The 18,278-nt window shown below is 40.8% G+C and overlaps 1 protein-coding gene across 3 annotated transcripts in view; it reads right to left on the reverse strand.

The window, feature by feature from the left end:
* Positions 1-18,278, reverse strand: part of NOL4 (nucleolar protein 4) — a 124,501-nt gene that overhangs the window by 27,398 nt on the left and 78,825 nt on the right. For all 3 annotated transcript variants that reach the window (XM_033155128.1, XM_033155127.1, XM_033155129.1), the window contains one exon: positions 12,307-12,590. In XM_033155128.1, coding sequence (XP_033011019.1) covers positions 12,307-12,590 — 284 coding nt within the window. The remainder of the gene's footprint in view (positions 1-12,306; positions 12,591-18,278) is intronic.

Below are 18,278 nucleotides of genomic sequence, written 5' to 3' on the forward strand. Positions count from 1 at the left end.
ATACTTTAATGCTTATTTATCTACTATCTACTTCTACGTACTATTGACTTGTACTGTCTTCTGCTACTTCTACTTCTGCTACATATTTTGGAAAGTGTTTTGTTTGTCTGTCTCTCTGTTCTCTATGCATGACTGTTCCTGAGGTGGAAGAGATATCTTTTGCCTACATTTGGGAGCCATCAGGCACCATTTTGAACCAAGGTGGCAAACTTAAGTGCTCCACACTTCACCAATTTAGGTGCCTTGGGAGATTTTGATGCCCAGTTTGTTCTGACAGCTCCCAAGATTGTGAATCAGGGTTTGTTCTATGCTTGGATACCATCATGAGCCATTCTGTAGGCATCCAAGATGCAGGTCCAAGCCAAGGTGGTCTCTGGCCTCTTAAGCAGACCTCAGCTTTTGTGGCTGGAGTCTGGGTTGTGGGGCCAGAGTGTCCTTGCGTGGTGAGTACCAGCACTTCCCCCCCCCCTAGGTTTTTTAAAACCCTAATTAAACATTAGCCCCAAACCCAAATTGATTAGGGGCCAGCTATGGTCTGGTGTTATTGGGTCAGTTTGGGGCCCTGGGGCAGGGGGCAAGACTACACATAGCCATGAGAGTAACAAATTACACCATCCATTCATAAATCTCAATAATTTTTGGTTTCTTAATTTTCCTGGGCAACATAATTAAGAATTTTTGGTTTCTTAATTTTCCTGGGCAACAAAATTAACTAACCAAAAATTATTGAGATTTATGAATGGATGGTGTAATTTGTTACTCTCAGGGCTATGTGTAGTCTTGCCCCCTGCCCCAGGGCCCCAAACTGACCCAATAACACCAGCTTGTATTAAGATAAATTACCATACTCTGAAAATGTGCCCCTTTATTTTTCCAGAAATATCTGATAATGTGATTTTTTTAGTGCCTTCTCATTTTTATGCAGAGCACAATATAACACAGGACTGAAACATAATCTTTCCATATTTATTTAATATAATTTCACTTCACAGCTTGATCGAAGGCCAGAAAAGCTAAAGTGATGGTTATATAAAATTTGTTCAAGGCATGAAATAACTCTTTCATGAAACTGATTTGATAGGGGGATTTTTTAAAAGACTCTTTTTGACTAACACAAATCTTCTAGGAAAAGCAATATGACTGCATTTGAGTGTGTTTTCATCAAGACCAACAGGTATCCAGAGCTTCCTTGCATGTCTAGTCATGTGATATTATAAGCAACCAGGATTTTTAATTACACACAGTTCTCTACTGAAGAACTTAATATATTCAGAATGACTACTAATTTAATCCTTGTCCCTTTCACAATGGATGGCTAGTGCTCAAATCTGTATTCTATGTGATATAAGATAATAGCTGACTACAACATTATATCAAACTATAAACACGTGTATGTATATTTCAGTTTAAAATTTCTACCAATTATATTTTACATAAAGGCCTTTTCACGGAACTCATTGAGGCAATTTGCAGGGAGTATCCATGTGCAATGGTGAGTGTTATTATTTGCACTTATAGCAAAGTGAATGGCCCTATACCAACCAGTATGGCAGCAAAGCAGCTTTCTTCTTTCTGAATACAGAAGGGATATATTAGGTTTGCAGAAAAATACTAGAACTGCACACGGAACAGCGTAGCACAGAGTGCAAGCACAGCCCCATCTCCAGCAACAGCACATGGAATCTCCAAGCAGCTGCCAAAGTCCCAGCTCCCTAGTAGGCACAGCAGTGCTGACACTTGTGTTGGGCACAGTGAAAACGTTCTTTTAGCTGCAAGTTTTCTGCTGCTTGCTTCTCTTAACATTACTATTTCAAGTGTTTTACTGTATTTGCATACCCTCCAACTGTCCTGAAATTGCTGGGACCATCATGAAAACCCTTGAGGAATCGCGGATTCTTATTTCGTCATGGAGAGTTCAGATTTAAGCTGCTCTTAATGGCCCCTTTAAGAGTAGCTTGGCTCCGCATCTTCTATCCACACCCATTGATACATTTTGGAGCGGGGAATTTTGCAGCCCAGGTGTGAGTGCAAACATCCGTGTTGTAGGGTGTGTGTGAGTGAAGGTGTTTCCAGAGCCTACAGCACTTAGCAGGAGAAGAGAAGAGCTTCTCCCAGATCTCTCACCTAATTAGCAAATTTTGGTTCTAATCTTAGTATTTGCCTTATACCAACCGTTTTATTATTCTTCCAAAACCTTGCTGCCCCAGTTCCAAGTAATACATTTTGTAAATTCTTGCAGATTCTGAAATGTTAGCCTCAGACTCCTTTTCAGTTATGCTTTACCAACTGCTTCTTTCTCCTTTGCTTATGAATTTTAAAAACCGTTTCCTTTTTCTCTTCCATAGTTCTACACAGACTAAACCAAAACCTGACTGCAAGAAAGCCCAAAGCAAATCTCTCAGTGACATCAGTGGAAATAACAGAAGACCCCATTAGTCTCATGCACCAGCAAAGTAAATAATACTCATTTCATTCTGCTTTTTTACTCTTCATACAAAACTCTTTTGCATTGAAAAGAAGACACGAAACAAATGGCTGCAGGGTCACATATTTGTCCTCAGGCCATTTTATGCAAAATTAATGCATTTTTGTTTCTGTACATTTTTGCCATTGGCTAAAATGTTCTTTTTTAAATAGGGGTGGGGGAAGCTTTTTGGTTGACACATAATTAATTGCAACTGCCAATTACTGATGGGTACTGGAAAAAAATGTTATGTTAACAGACAAATTTGTATAATCTCCTAAAAGACACAGTCTCTGTGTAGTAATATGCAGCACAATTTTAAGAGCATGTTTACTCTGAAGCAAGTCCCTCTGAGCTCAATGGGATTTACTGCAGACTTCATCTCTCAAACATATCACCAAGGGCTATGAATCATTTTTATCTTGCTGCTCTATTAATTTTGTGGTTTGTTTTAATTGGAATATGGTACTTAACAGTTTGGAAAACTGTCTTTATAAGGGGTGTGGGTAGCTTAACTCCTTTCATAGGAGAGGCCAGGAAAGAAAATATATATCCACTCTCAGTTAAATAATTCAATTGGTAGTTTAAAAAATAGATATGAATGTATGCATAGTTTTGGAATTCTCCCAGTACTAATTTGAACACAAATTAATAAAGGAAATTAGACAAATAAAGCAATGCTCAAATCATATTTTAACTGAGATTAATGGTTAAACTGCTCCTTGTAAAGTCCACAATCACATAGTGGTGGACCTTGACATCTCAAATTTCAGTGGTGTCATGTGTGATGCTAAAATCCAGTGCCACCCCCCATCTTCTGTTGTATGTCATAGTTGTGGTCCCTCCTCAGATGCCCCAGAAGCTCTGTGCCCGGTGTGACCACACTAGTTGCATTCCCCTAGATCCACCTTTGCAATCCTAACAAGCTTATGCATTCAGGTGGGTCAGCAAAATGCATGTCTTGTTCACACTGTTAATAGTGCACAGAGCAAGATACAGTAATGGCATTACTGGTATCATACACACCCCTTGTTTACAGTCGTAGCCTGTAAGTATTTGAGAATGGTAGGATTTAACAGGAAAAATTGCTCTCTCTCTCTCTTTCTCTGTCATCTTTAGCATCACTTTCGCTTAAAGTAGATAAAACCTTTTGAAACAGAGTTGAGATTTCAACTCCCTTTGGCATTTTGATGCAATTCTTTCAAGTTTGAGAAGGACTTTGGTGCTGGTTTAACTTTCTGATTTATAACCCAGCATTCCTTTATGTTGACAGAGGTGATTAAATTTTCCCTGTGTTTAACCTGATGTTTCCCAAGAGAAAGAGGATCGGAAACTCTTGAGTGCAAAATGTACCAAGAGGGGAGCAAAAGCTTCTTCCCTTGCTTAGTACTGCCTTTCTGGTTTCTTTTTCAAAAGTTTTTGTATTGGTATTTTGTAACATAACTGTAAAAGAGGATTATCACTCGAGACTGTAGAAAGAAAAATCTCTGATGGGCAGAATGCAAAAGTGAGGAGTACCTCACCAGTTTTTATTCAGCAACCTTGAAAATAGTTCCCAATTTCTGTGTGAGACGATGACAGCTTGAAAAAGCAAGCATGTTGAGACATTAGAGAGGGAAGAGCGACATTGCACACACTTTTGTAAAATCAAGAAAATCTTTAATTAAAAAAAAGCAAGCATGTTGTTGTCCTAGGATCCCACCCAATGAATGAAGTTGCATGGAGGAATGTAATGTGTGAACCATGAAGGGAAAGGGCAGCTGCTTGTATGCACATGTTAGTGGAAGACCTGGATCTGACAATAGTCATTCATGTTGCTGATCATTATGTCATTCACCATTTTTTGATCTATTTGAAGATGGTCCTTCCAGGTGGGTCAAAATTTGGTGGCATGCCTGAACACAGAACACCTAACACCTAACTTTAAATATTATATTGGCTGTCTGTCTCCATAACTCAGAGTGCTGGTCTTGACTTTCATAGTCTTGGGTATGGGTCCAAAATATGGGATTCACCTAACAAACCTATCAGCAAGGCCTTATTCCTGTGCAATGGGGCTCCCCTCCCCCCTGTACCTCCTGAAATTGATCTTGGGTGGGGTCCGGAGACCCTCCAGAATAGTGTGCAATAGGAAGGGAGTGGGGATCGTTTCTTTTCGCATGCTGATCAGCTTGTACTGGCAGAATGTTTGAAATATCCAGTTTTCTGGAACTGCCAGCAGAAGGACATTGGAGAGTTTGTCTCTGGGTTACAAGATCATCCCTAGGATCTTCTTGCGAACTGGTTTCCTGTAGCCACTATGCAAGTGGCTGAAGTGTGGAATTTTCTGCCACACGTTAGGGTGATGGAAACCAAATCAGGTGGCTTTAAAATGAGATTAGTCAAAAAGAGGCCATCAATAGCTACCAGTCATGATGGCCACATACTATTTCCAGGATCAGTGTCACTACACCTCTAAACATAAGAGCACCCCTGCTGGATCAAACCCAAAGCACATCTAGTCCAACATTCTGTTCTCACAATTGGCAACCAATGCCTATGGGAAGTGCACAAGCAGCACATAAGTGTAATAACACACTCCCACTTCTAGCAACTGGTAACTGAATACATTTGAATACCAGTCACTGGGGAACAACAGTAGCAGAGGGCTTTAGCACCCACACAGCGTGGGAAAGAGAATACAGGCCTTGAAAAGTATTGGGTCTGATTCAGCAATGCTTACATACATAAAGAAAAGTGCCATGTACACTGATGACACTTTTAAAATATGGTGAAGGTGAAGGTGAAGGACCCCTGGACAGTTAAGTCCAGTAAAATTTGACAATGCCATGTGACACTCATCTCTGCTTTCAGGCCAAGGGAGCCGGTGTTTGTCCACAGACAGCTTTTGCGGGTCATGTGGCCAGCATAACTAAACTGCTTCTGGCACATAGGACACCATGACAAGTGTCAAGAGTGCATGGAAACGGCTTTTACCTTCTTGCCACAGTGGTACCTATTTATCTACTCCCACTGGTATGCTTTCTAACTGCTAGGTTGGCAGAAGCTGGGACAAAGCAATGGGAGCTCACCCCGTCACATGGATTCGAACTGCCAAAAATATGACCAATGTATATTTGAGGACAGGGATTGGACCTCATTCCTAAAAAGATATTCCTAAAAAGCTATTTAACAAAGATGGAACTGGGATCTAAGAACATGCATTGATAGGATCACAGGAAGCGGGTTAATCCCCACAAACCATTCATAGGTGAACACATGTGCATAATTGTTTTGCTTAAGAAAACAGATTATGGCAAGTAAAACAGATTATGGCAAGCTTGTTCGTAGTCGGAAACTGTTCCTTTCCCCTTTTTTTTGCATCATCAACTGGGATTGCCCCTTCAGCATAATGGTAGCGTTTATGATGTAGTCCCTTAAGCTACATTTTAGTATCTTGAAATTGTTTCAGGAGATTCTGGAACTTTCAGAAATCAGTCATAACTCTTATCTTTTGATCAGATTTGCCTCCGCAATTGGGATCATATTTCCTCCCACATCAAATGTGCTCTCAGATCCAGTTGCTTTCCTTTCAAACACAGACATAGATATCCAAGACTGGAGCCTAACTTTTCAGATTAATTATGAATTGGCCTTTGGACTCCTTCATGCATCTGATGATTTAGATGCTTGAAAGAACTACAGGAACTTTTTATTGCCCAAATATGGCCCATTCCATCACCCCAAATTCCCATCAAAAAGGGTGTATGTTCTTGAAGGCCTTGCAGGCACTTGCAAATGTCTAGCACTCCCTTTAGGACCAGCATAGGTCATAGTTTCTTGAACTCTCTGTGTTATGTTCTCTCCACCACCTACCACCTCCAATAAGCAAGTTTATTTTTCCTCTCGTTTGTTTTAAGTACTGTACATCCAAATATCACAGTACATATTTTAGCTGGGCTTTGCTTTTCATTTCAAGTGACAAATTGCTAGGAGCATTACTGAACAGATAGGATGCTTGCCATGACAAGTCACAACACAATAAAGAAAAGTAAAACTGCAGAATAGATTATGCAAAATAAGAGAAAATATGTAAATGCACCCAGTTTGCAGAATTTACGAATCACAGAATTTGGCTCTGCTTAGTGCATGATTTTAATTGCCTGGGTGCAAAATTTTAATTTGGGTATTTGCTTTTATAGTACAGCCATGAATAAAATGCAAATGAGGCAATCTGCCAACAGCAGAGGTTTGATGTGGCAGCAGACTACTCTGCTGCATTTTGAAGATGGTGGCAGAGAGTTGGATCATTCCAGATATTTCTGGGAAATATAGAAACTTGTTCCAAGCTGCCATGGATTTCCCAGTATCTGAGCAATTTATAGCTGGAGGGTTGCTGAAGTTTTATAGCCCCTTTGGATTCTCAAAACTGTGCAAAGATATCAGACTGCAACCAAAAATACCCTCTGCCCAGATCTGAGCGTTGATGCTATTTATATTTGTTATTATCATTATGATTGTTCATAAGCAAATATGGTAAGATATTTTTTAAATCCACCCAAATAAGCTGGTCCATCATGCATAAGGAAAATCAGACTTAGTGCTCACTAAGCATCAAATGTTTATGAATGTCTTTTAGAGTTCCCTTAATTTTAATAGAGTTCCCTTAATGCATTTTTAGGCTCACATGGGAGATGAGAATTGGAAAAACTTGCATGGAGAGTCAGCATGAAAAGATCTAGTATCTAAATTATTAAAGAATTGCAGTAGATATCTTTTAAACTTCAACTATAGGGCTATCTTCACAGAAGCTTTCATAATTAATTAAATAAATTTGTAAACTACCCTTCATCCAAAGATTTCAAGGCAGTTCACACAATAAAATACAGAATAAAACCACAAAGAACATAATAAAAACAAAAGCAAAACAAAAACACCCCCTCCCACAAAGACATTTAAAAGGGCATAGATTATTATCCAGTCAAAGGCTTGGTTGAAGAGGAATGTTTTTGCCTGACACCTGAAGATGTATACTGAAGGTGCCAGATGAATCTCCTTTGGGGGAGCATTTCACAAATGGCAAGTCACTGCAGAAAAGTCCCATTCTTGTGTTGCCACCATCTGGACTGCTCATGGAGGAGGTACATGAAGAAGAGCGTCAGATGATGATTGCAGTGTTTGGGTTGGTTTATATGTGGAGAGGTGTTCCTTGAGGTATTGTGGTCCTGAGCAGTTTAAGGATTTATAGGTCAAAACCAGCACTTTGAATTGGGCCTGGAAACTAATTGGCAACAGTGTGGTCATGCCAGGATCAGTGTAATATGCTCAAACTGTCTTGCCTCGGTGAGCAACCTGACCACTGAATTCTGCACCAGCTAAAGTTTTTGAAATGTTTTCAGGGGCAGCCCTATGTATAACATGACAAGAGTCATGATGGCCGCATACTATTTCCAGGATTAGTGTCACTACACCTCTAAACATAAGAGCACCCCTGCTGGATCAAACCCAAAGCACATCTAGTCCACCATTCTGTTCTCACAGTGGGCAACCAATGCCTATGGGAAGTGCACAAGCAGCACATAAGTGCAATAACACACTCCCACTTCTAGCAACTGGTAACTGAATACATTTAAATACCAGTCACTGGGGAACAACAGTAGCAGAGGGCTCCCAGAGCATAAACAACAGAAATTAGGCTGTCCGTATCTGAGAGGTCAAGGAGAATTAACAAGGATACATTTCCCCCCATCTCTTTCCAGACAGAAGTCATCATTCAGGGCAACCAAAGCTGTTTCTGTGCTGAAACCAAGCCTAAACCCCAACTTAAGTGGATCATTTTCTGGTGCCCCATCTAAGCCCTGCTTGGCTCAATAGGATTTTGTAATTCTAGAGAATGTTAGTGCTGCAGTTCTCTGAAAGTCCAGAGAATACAAATCAGAATATATTGTGGGGGATATATCTCTGAGCCAGTGTAGTGTAGTGGTTAAGAGTGGTAGTCTCGTAATCTGGTGGACCGGGTTCGCGTCTCCGCTCCTCCACATGCAGCTGCTGGGTGACCTTGGGCTACCCTCACTTCTCTGAAGTCTATCAGTCTCATTCACCTCACAGAGTGTTTGTTGTGGGGGAGGAAGGGAAAGGAGAATGTTAGCCACTTTGAGACTCCTTCAGGTAGTGGTAAAGCAGGGTATCAAATCCAAACTCTTATTCTTCTTCTACTCTAGCCATCCTGTTCATGGCTTCCTTCGGATAATTATGGATAGTCATAATCAGACATGATATTAAACTATGGTTTGTGCTAACTTTGTAAACTCTGAACCATGTTTTGTGTTCTAGAAAATCAGACAAAATATACAGGTATGGTCAGTTATTCAGGTACTTGAGGCTCACAGGGAAAGCAGGCATTAAAGCATACAGGACCTTAGACAGCTCCAAAGTGTCCCTGCTTGCTAATGCAGCTACAAGAGAAATTGTCTCTACAGGAAGACAGAGTCAACTGAAGTTTGACTTTGTTGTTGTTCAGTCGTGTCCGACTCTTCGTGACCCCATGGACCAGAGCATGCCAGGCAACCCTATCCTTCACTGCCTCTTGCAGTTTGGGCAAACTCATGTTAGTAGCTTTGAGAAAGTTTGACTTTACCCTCAGGATATGCAGGGTTGATGGGGTAAGTCATGCCTGCCTGGAGGAGCTAGATGGCTGGTTAAAGGCCTTTGCATTGTTTTGTAGTCTTTGATACCTGTGAGGCTTGGGGAAACAGAGGTAATGGAGAAAAGTTGTTAGAGAACAGTTAGAGCATCAGAGAATGGAGGTAGGGTTGTGTCCTCTGGCCAGGAGATCCCTCAATAAGTTACTATAGGTTATTCTCCTGAATAAGTGACCGGAACCTCATCTGGATCCTCCACCATGCACTGCATAAACCCAGGTTTGGGTTTATGATACAATGGAATGTGTAGTTTTTCTTTCTCCCCTTGTTTCTCAGCTGCTATTCCAAACCATTCAGTATTGCTCAAACTCTAGCCACTTGGGGTACACCAGGGGTAGTCAATATGGAACTCTCTAGATGTTGTTGGAGTAAAACTCCCATCAGCCCATCGTTAATTGTTAAGCAACTATGAGTGGGTGATTTTAAATCTCCAAATATTAATGATCAATAACATTTGGAACATAGTGGGACCTGAGATATAGATGTCATCTTTGTTTTGGGGTGTAGGGTTAAAAGTGAAAACCATAACAGATACTGAGTAAAAGAACGAATGCACTTGAACAAATTCCTGGGTCCCACTGAAGAACCTCTCTTCTGCTGGCATCTGTCTGTCTCAAGAGACAAATGAAGAGTGTGCCTTTGAGGGTAAAGTCAAACTGCTGGAGAATTTCTTCTCTCTGTGCTACTCCCAGCTGTCATTGCTTCTCTGGTTACCGCTGTTGACACGCAGCCTGACTATCTCTCTCCAGGAACTGCGATCATCTGCAAGGAATTCCCACATGGTGGGCTTAATGCTTCCAACCTTCGTGTCATGTTTGCAGACATATTTGTAACACAGAGTTGGTTGGCAGACAGAACAGGCCTAGTACCAGCTCCCTGTTAAGCGCATCCTTGAGGATCCTGCCATCTTCCATGCTGTGTACATGACCAAGTCAGTGTAGATGTCACTGAGAAAGGAGCACGAACATGCTGTGGGAATGTAGGCTTGGGAGAATACATATTTGTTTGAGACTCTGTCCTGCCATGTGATGCCCCAAATCTTCCTGATGCAGTGCATATGGAAAGCATTGATTGTTAGCACCACATGTTCCCACACCCTTTTGGAGAGGTGAGTCATTGCTATAGCTGCTTTGCCAATATGCTCATTCAGCTCAGCATTGATAGAGAGGTTGCTGGTTATGGTGGAGTCTGGGTAGGCAAAATCTTCTATCACCTCAAGTGTGAGGTCACCAGTGCTGATGAATGGAGTGCTGCTGGTATCCTGACCCAGGATGTTGATCTTTATCAGGCTGATGGTGAGGCCAAACTCCATGCAGGCATGAATAAAATGGTTTATGGGTCTCCGTGGAGCTTCCTTGGAATGTGCTGTCCAGACTGTATCATCTGCAAACAACATCTCTTGGATTAGAACCCTACAGACTTTTGTCTTGGTGCGGAGAAGTACCAGCAGAGCAGACCCTGTCCCCATCAAGCTGAAGGCATAGGAGAGCAAGAAGTGAGCATCTTATCTTGTTGAACACTTGAAGAGTTTTTTTCAGCTGACCAGGTCAAAGGCCTTTGTACGGTCTATGAAGACAATGTACAAGGGCCATCTTTACTCTGGGCATTTCTTCTTCAGCTGACGCAATGAGAAAATCATGTCAACTGCTGACCTCAGAACATTGTGACTCAGGATAAACTCTGTCAGTGAGTAATTGCAATCTGTTGAGAACTACATGGGCAAACACTTTCCTCACAGTACTCTGCAGAGAGATTACACAGTAGTTGTTACAGTCATGGCGGTCACCTTTGTTCTTGTAGAGGGTTCACAGTGCTGGGGTTGCACATGTCTTGTGGCACTGATCCTTGTTTCCAATACTGCAAGAGGAGGCCGTGGAGGTGTGTCATGAGGGAGGAATTGAGGCCAGCTTTCAGCATTTCTATGGAGATTGCGTCCTGTCCTGGGACTTTACCACATGTCTGAGAGTTTAAGACAATCTTCATTGGGAGGGAGGGAAATCTAGCTCTTCCAAGACAGGCAGTTTGGATTGAATACTGTTGATTACTGTATCAGAGACCATGTTTCCCCATGAATGCAGTTCCTGATAGTGCTCTGCCCATCACTAGGCCCTCTCCCATTTTCATATTAGTCTGCATATTGTAGCCTTTTGATTTTTCTGACACTTTGAGTATTGAGTCCTTGATTAAGTCCAGCATTGAAAGCATTTTTCTGCTACTTTTTTAAAATAAAAAGATAGAATATATTTTTCAATTTCTAAACATATTTACATCAAGCAAATTACAGTGATTTCAAGATCATTTCAGAATACTCATGGAGTTCTCACATTATTCATGTTGGGTGGGGGAATGCAAAACCAAACCAACAACAGAACACAGTGGCACTCAAAGTACTGTCAGGGTAATTTATGATATTTTACTGCTGGTATTAAAATCATTGGAAGTATCTGGATCCAGTACTCAATTTCAGTGGTATAAAGATAATAATCCTGTGTGTAGTATCAGATTTTAAAAGGCTGGAGTTTCAATGATAGCAGCAGAAACAATAATTGCAAGAATTCTGTTAGATTAACTTCAACTCTTCATTCTTCTTACAATACACATTCATGACAACTGCCTTCCTATCAGGCTAGCTATCTAATCTGCTGGATCTGTCTTTATCTACACATAGTCACCTTATTCTCTCCCAGCTAATACAATAGGAACAACCAAGGAGGCTGGAGGGAAAGTCATTTGGAAATGTCAACTTCTTAAAGCAAAGTTGTTGGTTTCAATTCAGACATGTTCGTACATGTTTATAGATGGCAATGAAAGCTTTAGTGCCAACTCTGTTGACACAATAAGGATACTAATACATACTGATCATGAACTACATGTGTGATTCGTCCAACAGGAAGATTTCACAGGTCTTCTCAAAATACTGTATTTCAAATCACAAATGAAAAACTTGCAGAATGTATTTCTGGTTGATAAAATATTGGTATTTGTTAGTATACTAATATGCACATGAGAAATAGACAGTGTGAGCACAAAATAGCAGAAACAACTAGGTGTCAACAACTGTTCCAATTTCCTAATTTGCAAAGCCCTTGAACCGTTACAGTAGACTTTTCTTCTTCCTAATCTATGTTCTTGTAATATCTTGTGAACATGGAAGCATCTTACCTTGCTTCCATTTTCTTTTGCCTCTTGCTCCATCTTAAGATCAGATACTAGGATGTTCTTGTACTTGTTCTTTCCATCACTGCTTTGGTCATCTAACCTGTATTCTGACGTGAGCTGAGCAGAGAAGGGACTGTCACTTAGATTCAGCGGCTGTTCATCCGGTTCCAGAGGTGCTTTGCCATTACTGTTGGCTTCTGCCACTTCCCTGCAGTGTGTTCCCCCTGAAGCATTGGAACTTTGTCCTGCAGTCTCATTGCCGTTAAAACTCTCTGCAGCTGAATCATCTATGAAACACATGGATTTACAGTTTTTCAATGGCATGTCATCAACATTATCTTTATACCCAAACAACAAAAAATTACAAAAAACCCTACAACCTGCTGCCACTCACACGACATTTCCAACAGTTCAGCTGAAAATATTTGTGTGATTACCAGTCACTATTAACAATCACAGAACAGTAAAGGAAATTTCAGCCAAAGCAGATTCTTTAATGACCTAGGCAGGTGGAAAAGGAAGGGCTTCTCTTTCCACTTTATATGTGACATTATGGCTCACTTGCTTAAGTTATATCGGGGGGGGGGGAATCTTTACATATTCCAATTATTATGAACTATAGTTATTTAAACCAGCAAAATATACAGTATTAGAATAGAAAGTTCCCTTCCTCTGATGGAAAGATACTTCCTCCATTGAAAAGACTGCTTCTATTAGAGCAGGGGGTCAGCAAACTTTTTCAGCAGGGGGCCGGTCCACTGTCCCTCAGACCTTGTGGGGGACTGGACTATATTTTTGGGGAGGGGGAATGAACAAATTCCTATGCCCCACAAATAACCTGGAGATGCATTTTAAATAAAAACACACCTTCTATGTAAAAACACCAGGAAGGCCTCACAAATAACCCAGAGATGCATTTTAAATAAAAGGACACATTCTACTCATGTAAAAACACGCTGATTCCCTGACCATCTGCAGGCCGCATTTACAAGGTGATTGGGCCGGATCCGCCCCCACCTCCCCAGGGCCTTAATTTGCCTACCCATGTATTAGAGGATAATGCTCATTCCATCAGTTTGAAGGAGGGAACTTTTATATTCATCCTGTTGGGAAAGTTTGGATGGTCATAGCTCAGCTATGGATGAGCCTTTTGGCCTCACACAAAGCTCCTCCCTTCATGGCAGGAATAAACCAGGAAGTCTTCCATTAACTATAGTCTCCTGTTCCATCCATACTGGGGAACCCAGGGTTAACAGCTTTGGAGCAAAGCAGACTACAGTATTTAAACCAGGGATCAGAAACCTTTTTCAGCCGTGGGCCAGTCCACCGTCCCTCAGACCATGTGGTGGGCCGGACTATATGGGGTGTGTGTGTGTGAACGAATTCCTATGCCCCACAAATAACCCAGAGATGCAATTTAAATAAAAGGACACATTCTACTCATGTAAAAACACGCTGATTCCTGGACTGTCCGTGGGCTGGATTGAGAAAGTGATTGGGCTGCATCCGGCCCACGGGCCTTAGGTTGCCTACCCCTTAATACCCAGGCTTGTCACAAAGTTTTCCACTATTGTTTCCCTGTTTGGTTGAAATGGGAAACTATAGTATCTTAAACAAAATTGTGTCCTTTAAACAAGTTTTTTGTTCTGAAGGCATTGCTGTAAATAAACATGGTATGAAAAGAAAGTGCAGGTTACTTCTGGCTCTCATGCCAATCCTTTCCCAGGTCAATCAAATAAAAAACCCCAGCCAGACCAGAAGTGTCAGGACAGCATTAGGACGGTTACAGCAATAATCACAGCAGCTGCATAAAAGGTGGGATCCTGGAGGGTCAGACATGGAAATAGACTGAAGGACAGAACAGGGATTTACAAGTGAGGGAGAGGGTGAGAAAATAGTGAGAAAGGGTGAGAAAGAAAGAGAAGGGGCTGCAAGGGAAGCCAGAGAGGTAAGGGAGAGTAAGAAAGGAATTCTGGGTTGGTAAGCCCAGTGATGAGCCAGTAAGAAAATAAAAGGGGTGGTGGTGGAGGAAGTGAATTACTATGTTACAGAAAATAGAATGTGATAAGATTGGATCCAAACCTTTAGTTTAGGATAGTCTGGGGCTGTGAGGATTATTGGGACCTTAACTGGGAATTCTGAGTTCTATCAATATGTTTAATATGGTTTTCCTAACCATTAATCAATTGTTTGTGCTGCTGAAATAAAATGTAAAGTCAATCTGCCAGTCATTGTTAGCCTTCTAATATTTTTCACATTGCTTTGTAATATCAATAGTATTTATGTTATTAATTGCTTGATTATTGACCAAAAAGCAAAAGTAGTTTACGAACTGTCCCAACATAAAATTAGGAACACTTTGTTGCTTTTAACAGAATAGTGATGAAAATGCATTGGGATTGTTTTGACAAGGTTCTATCACAGAATTGGAAGGGATCCCAAGGGTCATCTAGTCCAACCCCCTGCAATGCAGGAATCGTTTGCCCAGCATGGGGCTCAAACCCACAACTTTGAGATTAAGAGTCTCTTACTCCCTTTACCCTAACAGCAACATTAAAAAAAACCTAAAACTAAAAACCATGACTCAGTTTCTAACTGCACAATATAGAAACAGTTAAGGCTGTTTCTATAGGGACACCAGCAGTTAGCAGTTACTAACATTCAGGTATAAAACGTCCTATATAGCCTGGATTATGTTAACATTACACTAATTATAACCTGTATATAGAAAATATGCACATGAAATCTGGGTGGATTATAAAACAAATTTAAAAAATATCGCCAAAGTCCTAAGCAACCAGGATAATGTGGAACAGAGTAGCAACAGAGAAAGAATGAGTGAGAAAAGGCGGCACATGCATGGAATTCACACCACTTGATTTTCCGTTCTCTCATTTTATTGGTTTTAATTTCAAAAAGCAGGCTCTTGTTAAGATTCTGAAATCAAGCAGTTATTCAAATCAGAACCGTACTTTTGCTGAGCTAACTTTGCTTGCTGTACTAATTTTAGTATACAGAATTATGTAATATGAATAAAAATGAATCACCATTTAATAACATATGACATAGTCTGGCTTTTGTTTTGTTTTTACAAGATGAGACGTTCTAAAGCTGTGCTTTCTCCCCCTCCCCCAGTTTGCAAAATATCTTTGGCTGCTCATGGAAGAGTAGTTTCTGTAGCTTTTAGGCGCAGTGCGTGAATTTCTAAGAAATTTTAGAGGAGGCTGACTTACCCTACAGTTTTATGGAGAGGCCGATTAGTCTTTCCCCCATCTTTTTATGTTACAGTTTCCCCTCCCCAAAAAAACTCATACTGTATTTGTAGAGGGTGACAAGGATATCTCTCCAGCCTAGGTCTCAAGGAATATGAGCTAGTAAGAGGCTGGAATGAGACTTTGCATTAATTGGAGAGGGGGGGAATGCCAAAGGGAAAAAAATGGGGCAAGAAACCCTCAATCACAAGGTAAACCAATCCCTACCCCTATCTCATACTCACATCCTAGAAATTCACAGTTTCACCTATCCCTGTCCCCCAATTTACTGAAACAGCACTTGTTCATTCCATTCATTCAATTCAAACAATGAATATTTACCATTCTTTGGCCTCAATTCAAAAATAGTCATAGAACCTGTAGCTGCATGTTACAATCTATTTTATCTGGCAAATGGGAATGTGTATTTCACATGACAGTTTGGATTGAAAGCACATTTCATTATTTACTTCAAGTAAACTTTGCCTGTTAATGTACCTGAGCTGCAACTGTTGGTAAGTTTGTTGTTGTGTAATACAGTATGTGACAACATAAATGATACTTTCATATGGTTAACAAATTTCTTGCTCATGTAGAGTAGAATCTTAATAGTGACTTTAAAAAAGAAATCTGAATAAGAATATCAAATAAAAGCTTGATGTGTTTGGCTGAGTTACAAAATATTGAACCAAACACTTCAGCTCTCAATAACACAAAAGTTTGTCTGTGGTGGCAATGTGAACAATGGGCACATTTGAGGATTGAGGACAAGGAAGATAAGTGCCTGCAAGTGTTTTGGCTCTGTTCTGACCAATTGCTGTATTCTAAATATGGAGAGAGAGCCTTTTCTGTGGTGGCTCCTCACCTTTGCAATGCTCTCCCTAAGGTGGCTCACTTAAAGACCACATTAGTATCATTTAGATACAAAAAAGCCACTTTTCTTTCTGATTTTAAGAAGGGCTTGTGAAAGCATTCTTTAAATTAGTTGTATGGTTTTACCATCTATTTAAATTGGCTGTTGCTGAATTTAGCTTGTTGTTTATAATTTTAATCATCATTTCTTTTTAGCCACCCTGGGAACATAAGTCTATGTTGAAGGTGCATGATATTCATTATATAAAAAAATAAATAGGCCCTGATCTCATTAACACCACATTATTGCAGCATGATTAGTCTGGATAGAGACAGTAAAGCCAGGAGAATTGGGATTCAATAAAAATAGCACAGATCTCCATTGCCCAGGCATCAACAGTCAATGTAGTCAAGCACCAGCTGAGGGCCCACACCCTAGAAAGGAGCCTATTGACAGAGCTGGCCCAAGACATTTTGGCACCTGAGGAGAACCACAAAATGCCACACAAGCCCCCTGGCTAGGGAAGAAGGGATCAGTGAAGATCTCCATCAGCAGTGGCAGATCTTAGGGTCTCAAATGTCAGCAGCAACCTGTATGACACCAAAAACCAGTGCCCCCACCTCTCGCCTTCTATTCTGCTTCATAGTTGTGGCACCTTTTGCGGTGCCCCTGAGGCTTTGTGCCCTAAATCCGCCTCTGACATCAGGAATGCGTGGGGGGGGGGGACAGGCAGTCCCTCCTATTTGCCAAGAGGCTTCTGTAGAGGTGGTATGGAAGGGGGCTGCCAAGGTAGATCTGGCCTATAAGGAGCACATCGCACATACCCTACAAGTGTCCCTATTTTCTAGGGACGTCCCTGATTTAGAGAAACCACCCCAGTTTCTGATTTGATCCCAGGAATGTCCTGCTTTTCGTTAGGATGTCCCTATTTTCATTGGAGAAATATTTGAGGGTGTGGCATTATCTAACCCCCGAGCCGTCTAAAGGGGATCCTGTATAGGGAAGTTTTAAAAAAATGTTTAATGCTTTTTAATGTTTTTTATATATGTTGGAAGCTGCCCAGAGTGCTGGGGCAACCCAATAAGATATGTAGGGTATAAATAGTAAAATTATCATTAAAGAATGTGACGTCCCTATTTTCATCTGAGAAATGTTGCAGGGTATGCACCACAGCTGCAGTAGCATTTCTTGGGGGCTGGATCTGCTGCCCCCGTGAATCCCACTGGATGTTGCCTCACCTTGCCTGATGAAACAAAATTAAAAAATAAAAAATTCCTTCCAGTAGCACCTTAGAGACCAACTAAGTTTGTTATTGGTATGAGCTTTCGTGTGCATGCATACTTCGCCAGATAACATCTGAAGAAGTGTGCATGCACACGAAATCTCATACCAGTAACAAACTTACTGTAGTTGGTCTCTAAGGTGCTACTGGAAGAATTATTATTTTTTAAATTTTGTTTTGACTATGGCAGACCATCACAGCTACCTACCTGTAACTTGCCTGATGAGTCAGCCAGCCCTGGCAAAAGTACCCTAGACCTGCTGCGCTGAGGGCCTCATGGAACCTTCCAGAACCTGGAACTGACTTTGCAAATGCCAGATCTCAGAATCACTCTGCCTTCAATTAAAAGAATCAGCAGATAGTCGCAAGTATTTGCTTTACACAAGGAATATGTGTTCATTGCAGGCAAATTATTAAATTCACATTTTTTTCATTATAAGCCACTATTCTAGATTCTTTCCACCTTGATGAAAGAACATTCCATTTAATAGAATACTAACCTTAACAAGGTTATTTATTCAAAAAAAACTATTGAATGGGCATGTGACTGCTGGTGGAAGGGGGAAAATGCTTCCTCCTATGTTTATCC

The sequence above is a fragment of the Lacerta agilis genome, chromosome 7, assembly GCF_009819535.1.
Source record: "Lacerta agilis isolate rLacAgi1 chromosome 7, rLacAgi1.pri, whole genome shotgun sequence".
NCBI lineage: Eukaryota > Metazoa > Chordata > Lepidosauria > Squamata > Lacertidae > Lacerta > Lacerta agilis.